Source organism: Podarcis muralis, chromosome 12, assembly GCF_964188315.1.
Source record: "Podarcis muralis chromosome 12, rPodMur119.hap1.1, whole genome shotgun sequence".
Lineage (NCBI taxonomy): Eukaryota > Metazoa > Chordata > Lepidosauria > Squamata > Lacertidae > Podarcis > Podarcis muralis.
In genome coordinates, this window is record NC_135666.1 from 39,006,937 (window position 1) to 39,027,934 (window position 20,998).

General features: G+C 42.4%; 1 protein-coding gene across 2 annotated transcripts; it reads left to right on the forward strand.

Moving 5' to 3' along the window:
* The first annotated feature begins 614 nt into the window (after window positions 1-614).
* GALNT15 (polypeptide N-acetylgalactosaminyltransferase 15) lies at window positions 615-20,736 on the forward strand. Of its 2 annotated transcripts, none has more exons than XM_028749762.2 (10): window positions 615-1,805; window positions 4,872-5,038; window positions 6,103-6,307; window positions 11,941-12,108; window positions 12,325-12,442; window positions 13,001-13,195; window positions 14,338-14,469; window positions 15,812-15,913; window positions 17,543-17,683; window positions 18,230-20,736. In XM_028749762.2, the coding sequence occupies exons 1-10, from the start codon at window positions 1,252-1,254 to the stop codon at window positions 18,362-18,364; spliced, it is 1,917 nt and encodes a 638-aa protein (XP_028605595.2). In that variant the 5' UTR covers window positions 615-1,251; the 3' UTR covers window positions 18,365-20,736. The 2 variants fall into 2 exon arrangements, with proteins under 2 accessions (XP_028605595.2, XP_077793180.1); XM_077937054.1 differs by having other exon boundaries at window positions 1,654-1,791.
* The last annotated feature ends 262 nt before the right edge of the window (window positions 20,737-20,998 follow it).

Below are 20,998 nucleotides of genomic sequence, written 5' to 3' on the forward strand. Positions count from 1 at the left end.
TGTAGTCTGTGGAATAGATACTTGCACTAGCAACTTTCTGATTATTTTTTCAATCATATTATGCACTTGCATGTCTAAACCCCGTAACCTGGCTCCATATAGAAATATCTGCTCTGCAAACCTTCAGAGCAGAATCAATTATCCTTTTTTTTTCAAGGAATAGTGTAGCTATTAAATTAGAGCTGGGGAATTCTAGTCACAAATCCTCATGCAGCTTTTAAGCTTGTTGGGTGATAGCCAGTCACCAGCTCTCATTCTAACCGACCTTACAGGGGTGTTGTGCAGTCATAAAGGGAGGGATCTTTGCTGCCTTGGCCTTCTGAGAAGGAAGGGCCGGATATAAATGAAATACCAAACAAATCCAGAATGAGTTCCTCCAACAGCTTGTTTTATTTTCATGATTCTTTGATAGTGTAGTAATGCATCAAAAACATTCTCAACTCCTGGAACAAAATGTGCCTTTTTTTTTCTTTTTTACAACAGACACTCCCTTGTTTAGGAAGGAAATTCTGAATGAGCATAATGAGTTGTACATCCTGATTGGTTTTCAGCTTCAAGATCTCCCCCACCCCCTCCTGATTCTATTGCTTGCAAGGATCTGATTTGATAGGTGAAGAACAGTGAGGGCATTAGGACCAAGAAAAAGACACACACACACACACACACACTGCTCTGTTATGTCTGGCAAAGTGTGTACTTATGTGTGAAACTGAGCCCCAGTAGTTTGCATCAATTGATCTCGAAGCATCAGAGGAGAGGAAGACAGAACTGTCAACTCTGCTTTCAACAGAAAGTCCTTTTCCTCTGCATCTCTGACAACATTTGGAATTTATTTCTGCTGTTGCAGCCAACCCATGGAGGAAAACCATCAAGACAGTTTGGAGTTGTTGTTTCCCCCCCCTCTTACAGAATTAGAAGGAAATCAGTTCAACTTTTAAGATACTTTTTAATGGACTTTTTGGCCGACTTGTCGCATTTTCCCCACAAACAGCAACAAAACTGGAACTCTGTACAATGACAAGAGATCATTCTTTTGCTCAGCGAATCCATCTAATCGGTGAGGTCTCCTTCCCAAGTAAATATAGCCATTTGAAGAGCTAGGATTTTATTTGCAAGTAAAGGAATGAAGCATCAGCGGTAATATCCAAGGCTGGTCTCCCAAGGGGTTGCAATGAAAGCAGACAACAGCTCCACGAGGCATGTGTGACTGGCTTTTAACATGACAATCTGTGTGACTTTGCTACTGAAACTATGTACCCAAGGACAAGGTGCAGGTATGGGCCACAGAAACTGCAGTTTCTCTTGCTGGTTCTGGTGCTGGCCTTTTTGCTGATGATGGTAACAATGCTGAACCCATCCGTCAAAGATCTGAACAAGGAGAGGATACCCCAGCCTGCAAGGTCTGTCCCTAAAGAAGGATACCGTGTGGATTTCGGCGAAACTCAAGAGATCTTAGATGCTCAGGAGGACAGCCAGCAGCATATGCCCCTGGAGGGGCTGCCGCCTTTCATCTCCCTAAAGGAGGATGAGCTCTTGGTGGCTGTAGGGTCACTCACAGCCAAGAGGAACCACAGCAGAACCAGGAAAGGATACCGAATGGTCGGGCAGCAAAGCATTCGAAGGCAAGAGGAGAGGAATCAGGTGCGAGGACCCGAGTTCCTTCTGAAGTCTCTTCCTCTGCCGGGTGGAGAAAGGACTGAGGCAAGTGAGCTGGCAATAGGTGGCCTGGAAACTTATGGGTTTAATGAAGCGCTCAGCAAACACATCCCTCTGCACAGGGAGCTACCTGAGGTACGGCATTCTTTGTAAGTAAAGCTTCCTAATTAACCTTGACCTTTCCAGTTCTCAAGAAACAAAAATTCTTTTGCCCCTCTCTGGAATGCAGATCTCTTTTATCTCAGCGTGAGATAAAAACAGAGCGCTCTCTCTCGCTCTCTGTGTGTGTGTGTGTGTCTGTGTGTGTTTGCTTAATAATAATAATTTATTATTTATACCCCGCCCACTCTGGGAGGCTCCCAACAGAATATAAAAAAATAAGATAAAACATCAAACATTAAAAACATACCCTAGATTAGAAGGGGGCTTGTGGCAGCAAGTGTTCACCCAGAATGAACAATATAAAACTTGGAAGAAAACAGCAGGCATTTTGTCACATCATCCATAACAAGCAAAAACAAATTTAAGAGCAACTGTGGAATGTAATTCATTGATACACTGTGATGTTTCTATTTTTTATTCTCTTTTCTGACCCTTACATAATACTGGCAAATCTTATTGCTTCTGATATGTCACCTTGGAAAAACCAGTTCAGACACAAAGGAATGAGCAACACACTGTTTGGGGAAAGTTAAAAAATTCACCACAGCTGCTTCTGTTCCACTTTCTTTAGCAATTGAAGGAATGGTACTCCTTCAACCAGGAGCATAACAAGTTTTAAATCTGAGTGTGCAGCTTTGCCGTTTAATAAGGTGGGTGGTGGCCTCTACTGGGAAATGTGGGAATGGCAGAACATTTGAAGAAAAACCCTTTTTTTAATAGCAGGTGCATAATTTCGGGGGTAGTTCTTTCTTGCCTCTAGCAACCAGTAACTATAGATGTGAGTGGCCAAGCTGTATGCTCATGATATCCATCTCATCTAGAAGATGAAATGAGTTTATTCTAGAACTAAATGACACTTGTACAGGAAGTACCCTGAGATACTGTTTAAACAGCTTATAATCCGGTTTTACGATGTATTTAATTCCCCCGCAGGAATCCTTGGCTTATAAGCAATACGGCTACTTAGGAAACGTATTATGCAAAACAGTTGAAGGATTGTATGCATCATATATAATCCTTATTAAGTTCTGTAATGCTACAATTAAGGATTTCATGGTGGAACTAGCACAATATGGGAAAGTCAGGAAAACAAAACAGATAAACCGATACCTTTTAAGAACTATTTCCTGCAAACTTTTAAGTTGCAAGAACACTGTCAGAGAAAACTCAAATGGGAAGAAACCAAGAAGGCCAGAATCGCCAAACCACTGATACCTGTAACGGCCTTACAATATTTTTGAAAAGGGTTCTCTTCTAAGTTATCTCAAAATGTGATACCTTTGACTGCTGTATCAACTATATTCTACAGTACCAAATTATGGAAGGCTTTTCACCAAAGCCAGACTAAACGTCTTTCCTTCTGCAGTGTTGAGAGGAGTTCCCTACCAGGACAGACTTTGCTCGTGTGCTCAAGACATCGATTCCATAAAACATATTTTGTTGCACTGTGCAAAAGATGAGCAAGCCAGGGCTGAACTGATATTACCCTTGCTGGTACCTTTCCCGGGAAAATCAGAGGCTCACTATGTCAGGTTTCTATTGGAAGACCGGACAAATGCTAGAACATTAGCAGTGACCAAGTTTTTATTGGTGGTTGCAAGAACCAATGATCCCTATATTCTGAACGAAATGCTTGTTTAACCTGGAGGTATGAATTGTGTATTGCTTTGTAACGATTTGTTGGGTCTCTGGACCGTAATAAAGGTTGATGATGATATTCTATAGTGTTTTCAGTAACTGAAAGAAGGATGGCAAAATGCAAGGCCATCCCTAACATTAGGTAAGAAGAAGCAGATTGTGGGTTTTATCAGCTCTACTGCTGCATCAGAGCATACATGCACATGGCCATGTACCTTCCATGAGTTCTCACAGGTTATCCTGAGTCATACAAGCCAATTTTCACATCACAGGGCTAAAGCAGAGCCACAAGGGCATCTCCACCCATGAAATCTTATTTTAATAAGGTGATATTGTCCTAAATGAAAGAGGATAAGCTTTGATTTTTACAGGAAATTGAAAACAGTCACTTGTTTTAATTAAAGCAATATATAACTTGCTGGCTGGCATCCATTCACTCACAAGGCAGGTGAATAATGGCAGCATTATAGCTGTCTTTGCATTACATATGGCATTGGATTCTAAGGATTTAATTATGCAGATGCAGGCAATTTCTGCTTGGCTGGCACATTCTGGGGTCAGCACTGATGCCTGAAACAAAAAACCCCCACACACTTCCGGTTTAGCACAGTTGTTCCAGGGCATGTATAGAGTTACAGCTAAACCAAAAGACCACTGATTTTAGGTCTGTTTGGAGGAATTTTATATTGCTAAGAATCTGAGCCTGTGCACATTCTTTATGCAACAATTTGGATGTATCAATATTTGTTTTTGTGTCTGTCTGAAGAAAGTTCTGTTAGTGAAGCTTTGGAACCATATTTTGGTCTGGACATATCCAAGAGGAGTCTGTTTTTATTCGTCCTGTTGCTTCAAGCTGTGCAATATTAATATACGCAATAGGGTCCCCAGATGTTGTTGGACTACAACTCCCATCATCCATAGCTAGCAGGACCAGTGGTCAGGGATGATGGGAGTTGTGCTCTACAGGGTTGGTGAAGTAGAATCTGGAGATTAGATATGGAGGAGAAATTGATAGAACACAATAGACTGGCTAGAGGGGTCAAAACTTGGAAACTTGGTATATCTTCATGGATTTTATTAATAAACAAGATATTAACTGACTTCCTCTGATTTTGCCAAGACCCCTGTTGTCAGACCTAATTCCTAAGCATTACTAGACTTGATAACAACATAACCTATGTCTGCTTAATTTTTCCTTGCATTGTGAATACTGTCTCAGTTGTGACAGTTTATGAAACCGGATGTCCTACTGAAAGATTGAAGTACTGAATTTTTTAGTTAATAAAATACGTGTATTTATAAGGTAAGATAGCCAGGCACAAGCCTGGTTCCATGTAATTTGTAGGGCTGTACTTAACAGCGAATTTAAAATAATAATAGTAATTTTCAGTGTTTACATTTTGTCCTTTACACAGGTGCTTGAAGCAAGAACCCAGCCTCAGTCGGCCTACAGCAAGTGTCATTATCTGCTTCCATGATGAAGCCTGGTCTACTCTCTTGAGAACAGTGCACAGTGTCTTGGATACAGCCCCAAAGGACTTTCTCAAAGAAATCATCCTTGTAGATGACCTGAGTGAGCAAGGTAGGTCTTCTTTTCGCTCCCACAGCCAGACTGTTCCTAACAGATGTCTGCAGAACACGGTATTAACAGGGTCATGTTCAGTGGCGTAGCATGGGGGGTGCAGGGGGGGCCGGCCGCACCGGGCGCAACGTCGGGGGGGGGGGGGCGCGCTCGCACTCGCAGCTCTCTGCCCCTACCTGGCTCACTCAGGGTTAGGGGGCGCAAATTATTTGCCTTGCCCCGGGTGCTGACAACCCACGCTACGCCACTGGTCATTTTGGATAAACAGAGGAATGGTTTGGTATGTTCAGTACTTTAAAATTCACATTGGCTTCTTTTACTTATTTCATTTAATTGTAGTGTCCATGGACCCCCACCCCAAGAAGAATTTGGATATTCTGTGCAGAGTAGCACTGCTTGGGTGATGGGCCTCGTGTGGTTCTTGGTGCTTTGACAAATGTCCAACCTTTCCACCCTCTGAAGCTTCCATTTTATTTCTTCAGTGAAGGCAGTTCAAACTCTCAGTTGCATATCATATATTTTGAATAGTGATTTGTTGCTAACAGTGAGGTACAGGCATGTGTGGTGTTGGGAGCCAGTGTGGTGTAGTGGTTAAGAGCAGTGGACTCGTAATCTGGTGAACCGGGTTCGATTCCCCGCTGCTCCACATGCAGCTGCTGGGTGACCTTGGGCCAGTCACACTTCTCTGAAGTCTCTCAGCCTCACTCACCTCACAGTGTGTTTGTTGTGGGGGAGGAAGGGAAAGGAGAATGTTAGCCACTTTGAGACTCCTTAGGGTAGTGATAAAGCGGGATATCAAATCCAAATCCATGTATGAATTAGTCCAACAACCAAGGAAACAATATAGAAATTGGTAAGACAGACAGGTAGTTAAACAGGCAGACCGGCAGGCCTAGATATTAAATAAAGCTCTTCTTTGCTTTGTTTTCTTCTGACTCTGTAGATTTCTGGGTCAGAGAGGGAAAAAGAAAATCTAGCCTCTGGAAACATTTGCAAGCTTGGTTCTTAGAGAGAGGTCTACAAACTCTGAACTAAAATTCAAACCATTGCTATTTCAATGGCAGGATTTCTGAAGTCATCCCTGAGTGACTACATCTCTAAGCTGGCAGGTGTGAAATTGATTCGGAGCAACAATAGGCTGGGGGTCGCCCGAGGCCGCATGCTTGGTGCTGCCCGAGCCACGGGGGACGTTGTGGTCTTCATGGACTCCCACTGCGAGTGTCACAGAGGTTGGCTGGAGCCTCTCTTGGACAGACTAGCCAGCGACAGGTAAATGACTGCTGCTCTCCTCCTGTTGTCTTGGTCTGTTGTTAGGGGACAATGGTTGCAGCCTAGAGGGTTGCCGTGGCAGAATGACTGATGCTGATCATAAAAGCTCAGGTTTTCATAAGCTACTGACAAATACCCAAACCAACATTGACAGCGGTTGACCTGTGGGTGGAACTAGGCATTGTCTTGGTAAACATGCATTTCCCAACCAACATTTACTGAGATAACAGGAGTGCAGAAGCATGGAGCATGAAGCACACACTCCCCAACATTTCTCCGATAGAAATAGGGACATCCTGTTCCATAATAACTTCTTTATTATTATTTATACCCCGCCCATCTGACTGGGTTCCAACCTATATAAAAACATAATAAAACTATGCAGGGCTGCCTTCAGATATCTTCTAAAGGTTGTATAGTTACTACTTATCTGCTTGGCTCAGGGAGTGCATAACTCCATACCATCCCAACATTTCTCCGATGAAAATAGGGACGTCCTAAGGAAAAGTGGGGCATTCCGGGATCAAATCAGAAACCAGGATGGCTTCTATAAATCTGGGACTGTCCCTGGAAAATAGGGACACTTGGAGGGGCTGAAGGAGAGCCCTGCTAGATCAAGCCTAAGGCCCATTGAGTCCAGTGCTCTGTTCTCACAGAGGCCAACTGGATGCCCATGGGAAGCTCGAGTGTCACAGCACTCTCCCTGCCTGCGTGATCCTTCAACTGGTATTAAGAGGCACACTGCATCAAACGTGGGAGAGGAGGGGAGATTTGCTTAAACCTACCCAGGCCTGCCAATTTTCCTCTACAGATGCCCCTCTCAAACTAGGTTTGCTTCCCATTTCAAAACTCAACTGAGAACCAATCCCAGTGATTCTCCTCTGAAGTGCCCCTCCTTAGTCTCCTAAGAGAAACCTGGGCTTGGCAATCTCCAGTTTCCTTTATTACACTGCATTCTGCCCTCTGCCTTAAGTTCTGCTCTCTTCCCTGACTGCCATTCCCTCTATTTCCGATGTTCAGACATGAGCACCGTTGCTTATAGAGCCAAAATGCTCAAAACAGAAGGGCCATCAGACTAGGGGAGACCCTTAGGTTTGAATAAGTACAAAAAATCTTAAGGGGGGGGACTAAAATGCGGGGGGGGGGCCCTTGAGGGCCAAGCATCTGTTCAGTGGTCATGGAATGCTGGCTGGCTGTTGAGGAGGTAGCAGAAACATAGCTGGAAGGGGGAATGGAATGGAATGGAATATGATGGTGGAGGGCATGGCTGGCTGGGACACTGAACAGGAGAACTCCATGCTGCAACATTTTGTTGCAGGCCACATATATGTCCTTAAAAAAATTGTTTTCTACGTACATCTAGTATTCACTCATTTCAAATTACGGTGCCTGGAGATGTGAGGTGCTTGGCTGCATTTGGTGTTCAGAGAGCTGATAAAATTTTAAAGGACTTGGGAAGCTTCTTGACAAGCAAAACACACACACACACACACACACACACACACACACCCTGCACACACACATACATTATGCTCAATAATAATTCCATACCATACAGGCACACTATAGGATGAGAAACCGAATCATATATTAACAAAATTAATTAGCATAATAAATGTTACCAGAAGGGATTGTATGCGCAATGATATTAATGCAGAACATGAATCCAGCAGGAGCGCCGACTTTTGTCCAATTAGCATTTTGGGGGAGACAAAATTGCAGACTTGTTGCATCATTGTCTTTTAGATCTCGCATTTCCAAGGCTTATGAAACATTCATAAGCAAACAGAATTTCTGAAAGAATGCATTAGTTCACACGCGAGACACTGCTAGAGCAGAAAAGAAAAAGCAGCAAAAAAACCCAGCTTCCTCGTGTTATACACTTGTTAGACACAATTTGTTTGTCCTTCTGCTTCTTTACAATATCCCGAGAGACAGTTCAGGAGGTAAGCATGGAGTGCCTATGTTGCTTGACCTGTTAACTTTAAAATATTTTTTCCAGAAAGGCCACACATCTCCCAGTCGAGTGTCAGGCCTGGGAGACTGGTGAAATGGCTTCAAGAAGGATGGGAGGCAACCAGCTGGTGCCTGCTGCATCTCTGTGCTTGAGGCTCAGCTGGGAAGCCTGCAAACACCATCACTGATGTGTTAAGTTTGGGAGGTTGACAAAGAGCCGTATCAGTTGTCTTTTTCAGTCTGCCACCTACTGCCTGCAAGGTTTCCAAGCGCGGCTGCATCTTTGGAGAGAATGAAGAGTGCCCCGTTGTTTTCCTCTGAACAATGGAAAACTCCTAGCTGAGTGCTAGGACAGGGCAACAGCCTGCGTTTCCATTCTGTCCTCAGGTTAAGAACTTAATTCGTTCTGGAGGTCCGTTCTTAACCTGAAACTGTTCTTAACCTGAGGTACCACTTTAACTAATGGGGCCTCCCGCTGCCGCCGCACGATTTCTGTTCACATCCTGAAGCAAAGTTCTTAACCTGAGGTACTATTTCTGGGTTAGCGGAGTCTGTAACCTGAAGCGTCTGTAGCCCGAGGTACCATTGGGTACCAGAATGGAATCCCTGTGACTTTTCACCAGCCTGACTCTTCTCTGCCTCTGGCTTCAATCATCTTATTCTTCTGTTCCAGCTTCTGCTTTTCATGCCTCTGATTCTGGACTTCTCTCTGCCACAGACTCTCCCAGCTCTCTGAGCCCTGTCACCTCTTCAGCTTCTGAAACCTGCACCTCCTAATCTCCTGCCTCTTCGTTGCCCCACCACCAAATCCCCAGGTTCTGAGCTTCCCCCCCTAAGTGGTCACCCAGCTGGTTCCTCCCACTATTCCTCTGTGTCCAACCAATCCGTGACCTATGGCATGGGCTATCCAAGGGGTGGATAGTGGTACCTTGGTTCCGCAACGGCTTAGTTGTCAAACAAATCAGCTCCCAAACGCCACAAACCTGGAAGTAAGTGTTCAGGTTTGCAAACGTTTTTTGGAAGCCGAATGTCTGACATGGGTTCTGATTGGCTGCAGGAGCTTCCTGCAGCCAATCGGAAGCTGTGCCTTGGTTTTCGAACAGTTTCGGGAATCGAACAGACTCTCGGAACGGATTAAGTTCAATAACCAAGGTACTACTTGTTTTGGTCCATCTGTCTCTGTTATGTACTGAAGTTCTCACCCTGGGCCAGCAGGGGGATACTGTAGATAGTTTTCACTTAGGTCGCAAATAAGGGATTGAAAGTGACGTTCAGTGATTGGATAGTTACAGAAAATGGTTACGGTTGCGTTCTAGTGGAGCTCTATATAAGCAGGCTGGCTGAACCCTTCAGCTCAGTTCTGTTCTGGCCTGTGAATAAACAAGAGCTGTTTGAAGAATCACTGTGTCGTCTGATATGTTCACCCACAACTTAACAGTCTCTGACCTGAGCAGGTGCTGTTTCATCTAAAACATTTTGGAAGCACTTTTTTTTAATACTGTAGAACTCGCAATTGTCACCCCCTGACAAAGACACTTGTCAAAATGCCCCGGGCTATTTAGGTGCAGTATATTCATAAAATGTGTTTTGGCATCTGCTGAGGTTCAAGGCCTCTCCTTTCCTTTTTTGGGTGGAAGGGGGAGAAATTTTTAATGCTTCCCGGCTTTTGTTTTCGTTTTCATATGTTTGGCATTTCTTTGGAATGTGTCCCTATGCAAAAAGAGATCCTACGAAACTTCAGCTTTATGTGGGTTCCAAAGGATGTGGTCAGTCTGCCCAAACTGCGAGCTGCATCTGGCTTTAACAATATACATACCAGAGCCATATGAGAAAATCTACTTTGAAAAACAAATTGAGGACAACAGATATGATTTATTGGGGCATGTTCGCTGCCCTTTTTAGAGTGTTGTATAAATCAATAACAATAACTATTAAAGTTTATTTAAGCTTAAAAATAGATGAATTACCGTAATTAACTTCAATATTTATATTAAACCTCTAAGAATAATGCACAATGTTCATGCTTATGTATAAACAGGGGAAGTCATTTCATTGCCAATTTTTTTTTTATTCAAAAAACAAAAAACCCTTGGGGTTTTTTAAACGAACTTCCATATTGCTGGGCTACAATTCCCAAAATACCTGACCATTTCACATGCTCGCTGGGCTGCTGAAACTTGTAATCCAAAGACATCTGGAGGGCCACAGGTTCCCACTCCTGACATATTCCAAAGAAAACATTTAAAACAGTCCCTCATGATCCAGACTCCCAGCTCAGTTGCCTGGAACCAGTGTTGCTAAGGCATTTTGAGATGGGGGTGTGTGTGTTAGGGTCCCCACACACACTGCCTGATTCTATAGAGTAACATTAGCAGATACTTGCCAGTAATTTATGCTCCGTTTCGAAGTGTTGAGAAGCTGTTGATTGCCTGCCAATTTTGAAGCAATAAATAAATAAAAATGAAAGGAATTTAAGAAGCACCTGCCAACTTTCTTCTTATTTTCTTTTGGAAATTGATGCCTTTGTAGTAAATTCACTATGAAAGATTATATTCTTCTGTGATTATGACAAAAGCAGATGCTTTCAAAAGAAGCACTTAAGTTCAAACAAGAGGTAAGATAGCACAGCTAATTTTATTATTCATTATAGTCCTTTGAGTCTGTAAAGTTTCTCCCTCTCACACACACACTTTTGGTTTTGCTCTGTAAAAAAACATAATCATTTGTAGCCAGACTGGACTTTGAATCTTAACTGGTGTAAATTTGTTTTGTGTTCATTTTATTTCCATAGGATCATGCTGATTTACAACCAGAAGATTTAATAACGTACATTTCCCCCTCTAGCTTAAACATTGTTCCAGCTACGCTATCACATTGACTCTTTGGGAATTTGGCAAATGACATACAGAGAGAAAGATTAAAATACATTCATTTTCCATTCCTTTCTTGACAATTCATCCTTAAAACTTACAATCCTTTCATAGCTATAAACCATGGGAATCTGGCACTCTTACTATTTTTGTAGCAATATCTTCATAAGAACATTTTAAATCTGTGATTTAGTGCCCCCCCCCTAGAAAAATAGGTTCTGGTACTCACCATGAAGTTGTTACAGTTAATGCCACACTTTTTAACAACGAAAAGAGGAGCCGGCACTGTGTGTGCTTTGCACACACACACACCCCCAAAAAAAGCAGAAGAAGGAGATATGATATCCGCTCAACTATTTCTTCCTACAGTCTCAGGGTTGTATCTAGCTAAGTGCTACTCAGACCAGACCCAGTGAAATTAATGGTCCTTCATAATGTCTGTCTATTTCAGCGGGTCTTCTCTGAGTAACACTAACTTTATATACAATGCTTTTCAAATGCAATTTGTTTTCTTGCCCACCGGTCAATCATTAAGTTATAGCATTTTTACTATGATTGCTTTAGCATTTTTTAAACTATTCATGAACAGTAATTACATTTCATGCACAACTGTTGGCTTAAAAAAAGTAACAACAAATCCCTAACAAATCCCATTTTTCCTCTACCCTGGGTTATTTTTCTTAAAGATTTGTTGCGCTTCAAGAAACCCCAGGGGGTTTCCCTGAGGCCGCTATCTTCCTCTCACACACTTTCAGCAAGTTTTGCAAATTATCCGTAAAAACGAACAGGACGTTTGTCTCTTTCCAGAAGACGGATTGTCTCTCCTGTCATCGATGTCATTGACTGGAAGACCTTTGAGTATTATCCCTCTGCGGGGCTGCAAAGAGGTGTTTTTGACTGGAAATTAGATTTCCACTGGAAGCCACTGCCAGAACTCGAAAAGAAGGTACGACTGTCTCCCATCAGTCCCATCAGGTAATGGTTCACCACCTATTGCTGTTACCTCTAAGAATCAGCTAACAAATCTCTCACAGCTGCTGGGGAGGTGGTCATATATCTTCTGACTATTATTTTGAGGCTTTTAAGACATTTATTTGTGCTATGCTACTTCTCTATGCATTAGGAAATACAGCAGAATTAAATATTAAAAAATGAAATGAAATAGATCTAACACATTTAAACATTCTCTAGGAGTCCAGCAATACCCGGAATAGCAGTAGCAGTGGACCGACATTATTTCCAAAATACGGGGGGTTATGATTCTGACATGACCCCGTGGGGAGCTGAAAATCTTGAGTTATCTATAAAGGTAAGCACTTGAGATAAATACATCTCATCTCTTTTGATAATCATGTTTTGACATGACATACCCCTCAACAGTCGTGAGGAAAATGGGGCATCTCTCTCTTTTTTTGCGTGACGGCATGGCAGCCATTTTGAGGGCCGTGGTAATCTTGTGCGGCGCCCTAAAGGCTGCAAAAAGCTGCAGAAAAAGCACATCTTTTGGGCCACGATCTCGCACAAGCGCATGGCATAACGTAGAATAACTGCCATAGGGCATTCGTAACACAAAATGGCTACTTGGAATGCATGGCTATTTATCGAAAGGATGAACTGAAGGGAAAGTGCCCAGGGATCACTGGCTTCCTGTCGCCATCTTCTTTCAGCTAAGCATGGGGCTTAAAGGGCATTGTTGGACACGAAATATACTCTCAGCAGCAGTGGTAGGTGTTGCCGGGCCTCGCGGCAGCGACGGCACAGCGGGCTCTTCCTATGTTGGGCGGAACTCAGCGCCTCTGTTTACATCCATGCCAAGACAGGATCGTGTTAAATCGAAAACGAAAACAAAGCTTCACTTCTGTTTCAGGCCTGGCTGTGTGGTGGCTCTGTAGAAATCGTTCCATGCTCCCGGGTGGGACATGTCTATAGAACAGGCATACCATACAACTTTCCTGCTGAAGAAGCTGTAGAGAGGAACAAAATCAAGATAGCTGAGACCTGGCTGGGTTCATTTAAAGATCTCTTTTACCAACAGGACAAAATGGCACGCTTAATTAAGAAGGTAAATTCCTCAGAAGTCGTTGCTCTTGAGGGAGAGCCAAATTAAAAGATTAAATTCTACAAAAATTGCACCCTTCAATTTTTGGCAACACCTTTCCATGCTCCTTTGTTCTTTCCTACTTTCTTTTGCTTCCCTTCATTTCTTTCCCATTTACTTCTGTAAAATAAATGTTCCCAGAAGATGGTTCCTTTTACATGATTTGTTCCATTTACCGCAGTGGCGTAGCGTGGGGGATGCAGGGGGGGGCCGGCCGCACCGGGCGCAACATCTGGGGTTAGGGCAAATCCACAGGTTAGGGGGCGCAAATCCACGGGTTAGGGGGCGGAAATCCACGGGTTAGGGGGCGCAAATTACTTGCCTTGCCCCGGGTGCTGACAACCCACGCTACGCCACTGATTTACCGTACATGATTTGGGCAGACTTTGCATAGATATTGATGTGACAGTCACGTGAACCAAAAATTCATGTTAAAGTCTCATTTTTAAGACCAAGGCTGGATCTACACTGATATGTAAAAACACTATTAAAAGCTATGAAAAAGTTATATAGCTCTCAGTGCAATTTCCCATTGCAGATGGATCGCTGCTCTGCAGTGCCCTCTTGTGTCACATTTTTATAACACATTTTTAACATTATAACTGACCAGTGTAGATTCGTGCCAGATATTTGTGTGTGTTTAATTGATAAAAGAAGCTGACTTTTCATAACTATATGAACAAAAACAGTAATGTTAACTTGTGTTCAATGAATGGTAGAAATAAACTACAATGCAGTGTGAATTACTGGTGCAGATATTCAAATATAAAAGTGTGTAGTGTAGTGGTTAAGAGCGATAGACTTGTAATCTGGTGAACCGGGTTCGCGTCTCCACTCCTCCACATGCATCTGCTGGGTGACCTTGGGCTAGTCACACTTCTTTGAAGTCTCTCAGCCCCACTCACCTCACAGAGTGTTTGTTGTGGGGGAGGAAGAGAAAGGAGAATGTTAGCCGCTTTGAGACTCCTTCAGGTAGTGATAAAGTGGGATATCAAATCCAAACTCCTCCTCCTCCTCCTCCTCTTCTTCTTCTTCTTCTTCTTCTTCTTCAAATATATATAAGGGTGTTTAACAACTTCGTAAACTATTCTATGTACTCGCCACAGACTGAGAAGCTGAACTGCACAGAGCGTGTTCTACTGCAAAAAAGACTGGGATGCAAAAGTTTCCAGTGGTTTATCTCAGATGTGTATCCTGAACTATACCCACTACAGCATGGACCAAGATTTTCAGGCAAGGCAAGTGAAATCTATACTGCTGTTGAGGCTCATTATTAAATCGAACTTTCTGGCAACTGAACTTTTTAGTGTTATTATTTATGTAAAGTAGGGGTCGCCAAAATTTTGAGGCCAGTGGACCCCTTTAAATTTTTGAGAAAGTGCCATGAGTTGCTGCCATGGAGGTACAGCATAACATAAATTGGCTACCACATCTAAAAGAGCAGAAAGACAGACAGGACACAAAATAGTGCAGGCACACCCCTAATCAGCTCCACCCCCCATCAATGGAAAACAACACTACATCAGTCATTGCCATGCATGCATATTGCTAATTAGAATTTTTCAGCAGTTGAATTTTTCAGTGTAATCCTATTTAAAGATGAGCCCCACTGAGGTCAATGGTATCCTCAACTCAATGGTACTCCTCCAGAGGAAAATCGCTAGATGGTACAAAAGTATGAAGCCATTTGCTCCAAGCTGATGAAGCTCTGTCCATAGTTGCTATACCAGATTGCAGCCTAAGTGAAATTGTGAGACTGCCAATCTGTACAAGCTTTCCTGAGAGTAAGTTCTACTGAACACAACAGGGCTTACTTCAGAGCAGACATGTGTATGATGTTTGGGGTTGCATTCTTAAAGAGAGCAGATGAAACATCAGACATTATGCTAAGAGGTGGAAACATAATCAGGTTTTGGAAACAAAAATATGGCATTGAGAAGGTTAATAATTTCAATCTCAAGAATTAAAATGCAACACTACTTTGTTAAATTTCCATGTTTGAAATGAGATTCCACTGTGCCTCTCTAATTCTGAAAAAAGCTAATTGCACACTATGTTTAGAGGTGTGCATCAACCACAAAGTGCCCACAAAACACTAGCAGGTACATCAGCTACCACTGTGGTTTGGCACTTCTGGCCTGTGAACCAAAATAGGTCCACTAGGCCTTCTCATTTGGCCCACACTCACCTGCCCTACACCTGATGCCATATATATAAAGCCTTCCAAAGCACCCTAATTCATTTTGGGATTCATCTGAATGTAATGCACACTCTTATTATTTATGTTAAAACACAAATGATTCTGTTCAGTCCTTATTATATGAATTTATTGAAACTTGCCTTGGTATGCGATGACTTTGATTAAAAATGTACATTAAATCTACAATCCTATACACACTTACCTGGCGGTAAGTCCCATTGAAGGCTATAGGGCTTACTTATGAATGGACACACACACACACAAATTGGATTGTAAAACTGATGCACAAACACACACAAAAATGATAAATGTAAAGGGGAAATAAATTTCTTTTTAACTCATAGTTTTTGCTTTATTTCAGTATCAATATTTATTTACAGCTGTACAATACTGGGGTTGGACTCTGTGCAGAGTACAGATCTAAACAGGATGCTGGTGGCGGCTGTCTCACGCTGTCACCTTGTAGTGACAATATCAACCAGGTAATTTGAGTTTTCAAAACATGCACACAAATATAACAAGTTAGATCCCTGCTTTGGAAAAAGGCTCTCAGATAGGGCCTTTCAAAGGTATTCCTAGCCTCATTTAGCCGAATGGGATTCTTTATAGGCATAAGGACTTTCCATAAATTTTGTAAATATGAATTCTGAATCCACCTGAAGGAAGAGTGCAAACGTGGCCTTCAGGAGTTGCTGCCTCACTAACTGGAACTGGGCCACTTCCCCCCTCACAAAAGCCAGTAGAACCAGCCACCTGGTGAGCTGGAGAGAAAGACAAAACCCATTGTCATCACTGCCTCTTTTATGGTTGCAATGATACGGTCGTGGATTGCAGTGACCCTGTTATTAGCTTTTCTAGGAGACTTTGTCAATTGAAGAGCAGGATACAGACTGGGATTACAGCAAAAAGTTGCAGTGTGGAGTGCTGCTGTTTATGATTCTGACCACTACATTTCAATTCTCTCACACCTTCCTCAATACGTCAGCCAGTATTTCTCTGTAACTGAGCACAGTCCTTCCACATTGGGCTGCTTTTATTTTGGTATTTCCACACCTTGGTGCCATTTTGGCCATATCAGCAACTGCATTCACAACCCAATCAGTCACCAGAAACAAATAACAACAACCTGTGTTACGTAGAAAAGAGTGTTAATGAAGCAACACTGGAGAGGATTGTAGGAGAGTTGCTCCTCAAAGTCATGAGTTGCTATGAGTTGCTCCTCGAAATCAAGTCGCAACTGTATTAACAGTTTTAAGAAAAAGGAAACAAACTTGCAAGACGTTTTCGTCTTGCGAAGCAAGCCCATAGGGGAAATCGTCTTGCGAAGCAACTCAAAAAACCAAAAACCCTTTCATCTTGCGAGTTTTCCGTCTTGCAAGGCATTCGTCTTGCGAGGTACCACTGTATAGGGAACAGTTTCAGAAACGTAGTGCGAATCCAAGAAATAATTGAAGGGAAATTGGAAGGAAGACTCAGAAGAAGGCCCAGATATAATCATATAAAGTACTGTAGATTAAGGAGGCTGGGAAGCAGACAGAGATATACATGGAGCTGAAAAGAATGGAGAGTTGTCAATGGTCAATAATGTGAAAGGCATGAGAATGATTCACCTAAAGTTACTTCCATAGGCTGGTTAAGCTTGCAGCTTGAGTCTTTCCCCGCTCTCGCCGTTATTCTATGAGAAGTTACCTGTACCACCACAATAAGCTGCAACATCAGTTAGTGTAAGACAAGTAGATTAGAACTGGATGACTTGCTGTTAAATCTCCCTTTGTTTTGTGCTAGTTTGTGGCTGGTTAAAAACAAACCCCCACAAAATTTTGCTATCTTAGTGGCCGAGATCAGCACCTACGGCTTCTCCAACCCCTTACATCTCCTTTTGTCTAAGCTAGAGCGTTCCTGGCTTCAGGTTTTGGTTGGCCTAGCCCATATCTCACAGCCCAAAGGGGAACATCTCATCACTTTCTTATTGGCTTGGGTGCCATGCGCAAAAAAAGGCATTTCCTTCTTTCATTTGGTGCTTATTTTAGCAAGCACAAACAGGAAATTATGTCTTCTAGCTCCCCACCCCCACCCCGTTCTCCAGTTGTGTTGTTCTTTTCCTTCCTTAGCACGTTGAATACAATGGCATGAAGGAAATCTGTTTTGGTTCCATGCCCCAGCTTTGCTTTGATGTTGAGCGTGAAAAAGTTGTCCTTCAAAACTGTACGAAAAAGATGGAAAACAGCTCACAGCACTGGGATATGAAAGAGGTATGTGGCAAGTTTGGCTCAAGGCTATACTAGCAAAAATAGCTTGATGGGTCAAGGCGCCTGGAGGTTTGCAAATACTTCTGTTTTTATGCCACAGTCCTGCCATCGGCTGCATGTAAACTATGTGTCCCAAACTAGACAAAGGAATGCTGCGCAGATCAAAACTGGGATGGCCTTTTTCAACCTGATGTTTGAGTAGGTGTGAGCATAGGCCCTCATCACAGGATAGGGTGTGTGGCTTGACTGCACCAACCAAGCAGCAGTGAAACAGGCCAACGCATTACAAGCCATTGCAAATCCATTCAGAGCAATTCCTACATTTCTTTGGGACTCTGGCAATCATGTAAAAATACAAGGTGCTTACGCTATTGTTTTATTGTATTGACCATTGTTTTATGCCACACCGTGCCCCGAGATCAGTTCATATATGATGGAATAGAAATGTCATACTTGAAAACAAAACAAAACACAAGATAGTGATTTGACATGACTGATAAATAGTATTGATGATAAGCCTAACATTATTTGATCTTTGTTCATGTGCAGAATGGAATGATTGTCCATATTCTTTCCGGTAAATGCATTGGGGCCATGAAGACAGACCTTTGTCTACAGAAATGTAACAAGGAGACCAATCTGATGTGGCGATTTGATCATTCATACCATGTGGATGAGAGATGACTATGAAGACCTCCCTGAACCCCACTATCGTTTCATCCATTTGATTCCAAGGTGCAAGAAAAGGGAGCCGAGTATGTTTTCTTGGAACAAAAAATGGACAACATAGCAGATGCCTAAGTCGTGCATTCCCACCCAAAATTTACCATAGTGTTTTGGTATAGCAGTGAATGCTGGGTTGATTCCAGGAAGCAGGAGATACAGAAGAGATGAAATGACATTTGTTTATGCTGCTTTCAGGTTGCATAGAATGCTTCACTGGGCAATATGGAAAGATATCATAAAGACCAGCTACACAGATGCAAGATACTGAGATATTTTTCTTTCAATGAATCTTATGGAACAAACTGCCAGAAGGCATGTGTTTAATTTAGTATGTTGTATAATTTATGAAAAGTAGGTTAAAACTATTCTTCTTGAAACTGGAAAAAATCATTTCTGAAGAGCATCAGTATGACTCAAATGGAGGCCTCACGAGCTAAACAAACATATCTGATAAATATATTGAAAAGTACTGTCAAGGGTTCTTTAAATGAACATCTCAAAACAATACCGTATATAAAAAGTTAAAACAATTCCAACACAGATGCATAACAGGACAAAGGCTTGTCAGCAGATGCTGAAAGACTAAATAGAGACAGTGCTTATGTAGTGTTTTACAGGAAGACATTCCAAAGGGTGGGGGCCCCTACACTCAAAGCCCAGCTTCAATAAGGAATAGAACAGGCCACCTGAAAATTTGCCCCAAGCGAATTTTCTCATGTTAGTCTTTGTTTGCCACTGAGCCCAAGGAACACAGTGGGAGAAATCATGTCCAAATACTTATATGTGGAAAGATTGTGGTCATAACTTTGCCAGGTCAATGTCAAACACCAAAGCCAAATGTCTGGAAAGGTTTTTATGCTGATGTAAATCTAAATTAATTCAAATGCATAAGATGATTTCAAATTTAAGCATATATTGTTGTGTGTGGCAAATATGTCCCCACTTACTCCATAATGGGAGTTCAAGGGAACCTACAAAATGCTTGTACTGTTCACAGTATGGATTGCATATAGTCTTATCAAAGGTAAAGCCCTATTTTTGCAGGTGATGACGACAAAGCTGTCTCAGCCAGTGAAAGGGAGGGGCGAAACCAAAAAGACAAGATACGCTCCTGCTTTGTTTGGTATGGAAAAGAACCAAGGACACAGCACGACTACTTTTCTTTTTTTAAGAAAAAAAACAGTGAGCAAGGAAAACTCGATTCTCCCGAGTGGAAATTCTACATTTGGGTGGTCTTTCACGATCTGTGTGGGGCTGGCAAACAGAACTGCTGAACGAAGTTTGGCTTAACTTGGCAGGCTGACAAATCCTCCTCTGAGAAGAACTTTTAATTTTGGTAGCATACTGACAGAATTGAACTGGTTCAGATCACTGAATAGATCAACTTATTTTACGGACTTCTAAAACGTTTCCTCAAAAACGTACCAACGTCTGAAGTCTGCGCTATTGCAATCTTTAGCTTTGGAACTTCTTAGATTAAGAACCCTGTAGAGATTCAGAGAGAATTTGCTCGTCAGCTTGGGAAGTGAGAGCAATCAAAGTGAAAAATCCGTCTTTTCTGGGCAGGCTTCTATGCTTTTGCAGAGCAGGCCAAAATTCATCTTGTCAGTCTAACTACGCATCTACGGTGGGGAAAGCCTGGTCCCACAAATGACAGCTCACACATTATGGCATCCACAAGAAAACCAATGCAAACAAACCTCCATACAGCAGCATATATGTGCAGAGGAGCTCTAGGGAGTTTCTCTTGTAGACAGTGCCACAGGCACTTTTCATTTAAACATAAGGTTGTGCTGCCTCTAAGCTGCTGCCTGAAGCTTTTCAAGCAACTTCTGTGTGGAAACCATAAGGAAAAGACGAAGGAGGACAAAACAGCGTTCTTCAAATACCTCAAGAGCTGACACATGAAAGAGTGGAGTCTAGTTCTCTGCTGCTGCAGAGGGCAAGACTAGGTCTAATGCAGGGATCGCCACACTTTGTGTCTCATGGGTATATCTGCAAACCAGATAAACAAAGGCCACTCTATACAACTTCCATCAGCTCCATCCAGCACAGTCATGCTGGGGCTGGAGTTGCTGGAAGTTAACAGTCCAAAAGATCAGGAGGCCATCAGTTGGAGGAGGTTATTTCTAAGGTCAAGCAGGCATCATACCTTTTATGTTTCTGAAGGGCATCAGTGTTGTGACACCTTCAGGGATGAAACCTTTGGTTGCTGCCATGAACCTTTCGATAAGCAATGCCTGCTTTGTGCAATGCGTAAAACAGGCTGTGGAGCTAGTTGATATATATTCATATGGTTTAAATGATTTGTCAGAATTAAACCAAATGAAATGGGGGGGACGGGACAAAAAAACAAAACAAAGGCCATTCTAGTCTAGCATGGGTTTCACAAAACAGAACAACAACTATGTATTTCAATATTAAAGTGATTTTTAAAATAACCATAGTGTATTAGATGAGATTCCCAAGCTTGCCTCACTTTTACTGCCAACAAAGCAATCAGAAAATCCAAGTCAGTACTCAGTAGTTCTGCCACTGTGATATTCAAGGGTCAAATGGTGCAAAAACTATTCTAATGGACAAGATCCTTAA

Bases quoted from the DNA above. Each gene is read 5' to 3' on its own strand.
- GALNT15 (XM_028749762.2), top strand. From the start codon at position 1,252: ATGTACCCAAGGACAAGGTGCAGGTATGGGCCACAGAAACTGCAGTTT. The intron at 1,806-4,871 runs GTAAGTAAAGCT...TCCTTTACACAG, and splicing joins CCTGAGGTACGGCATTCTTT to GTGCTTGAAGCAAGAACCCA. The intron at 5,039-6,102 runs GTAGGTCTTCTT...TTTCAATGGCAG, and splicing joins AGATGACCTGAGTGAGCAAG to GATTTCTGAAGTCATCCCTG.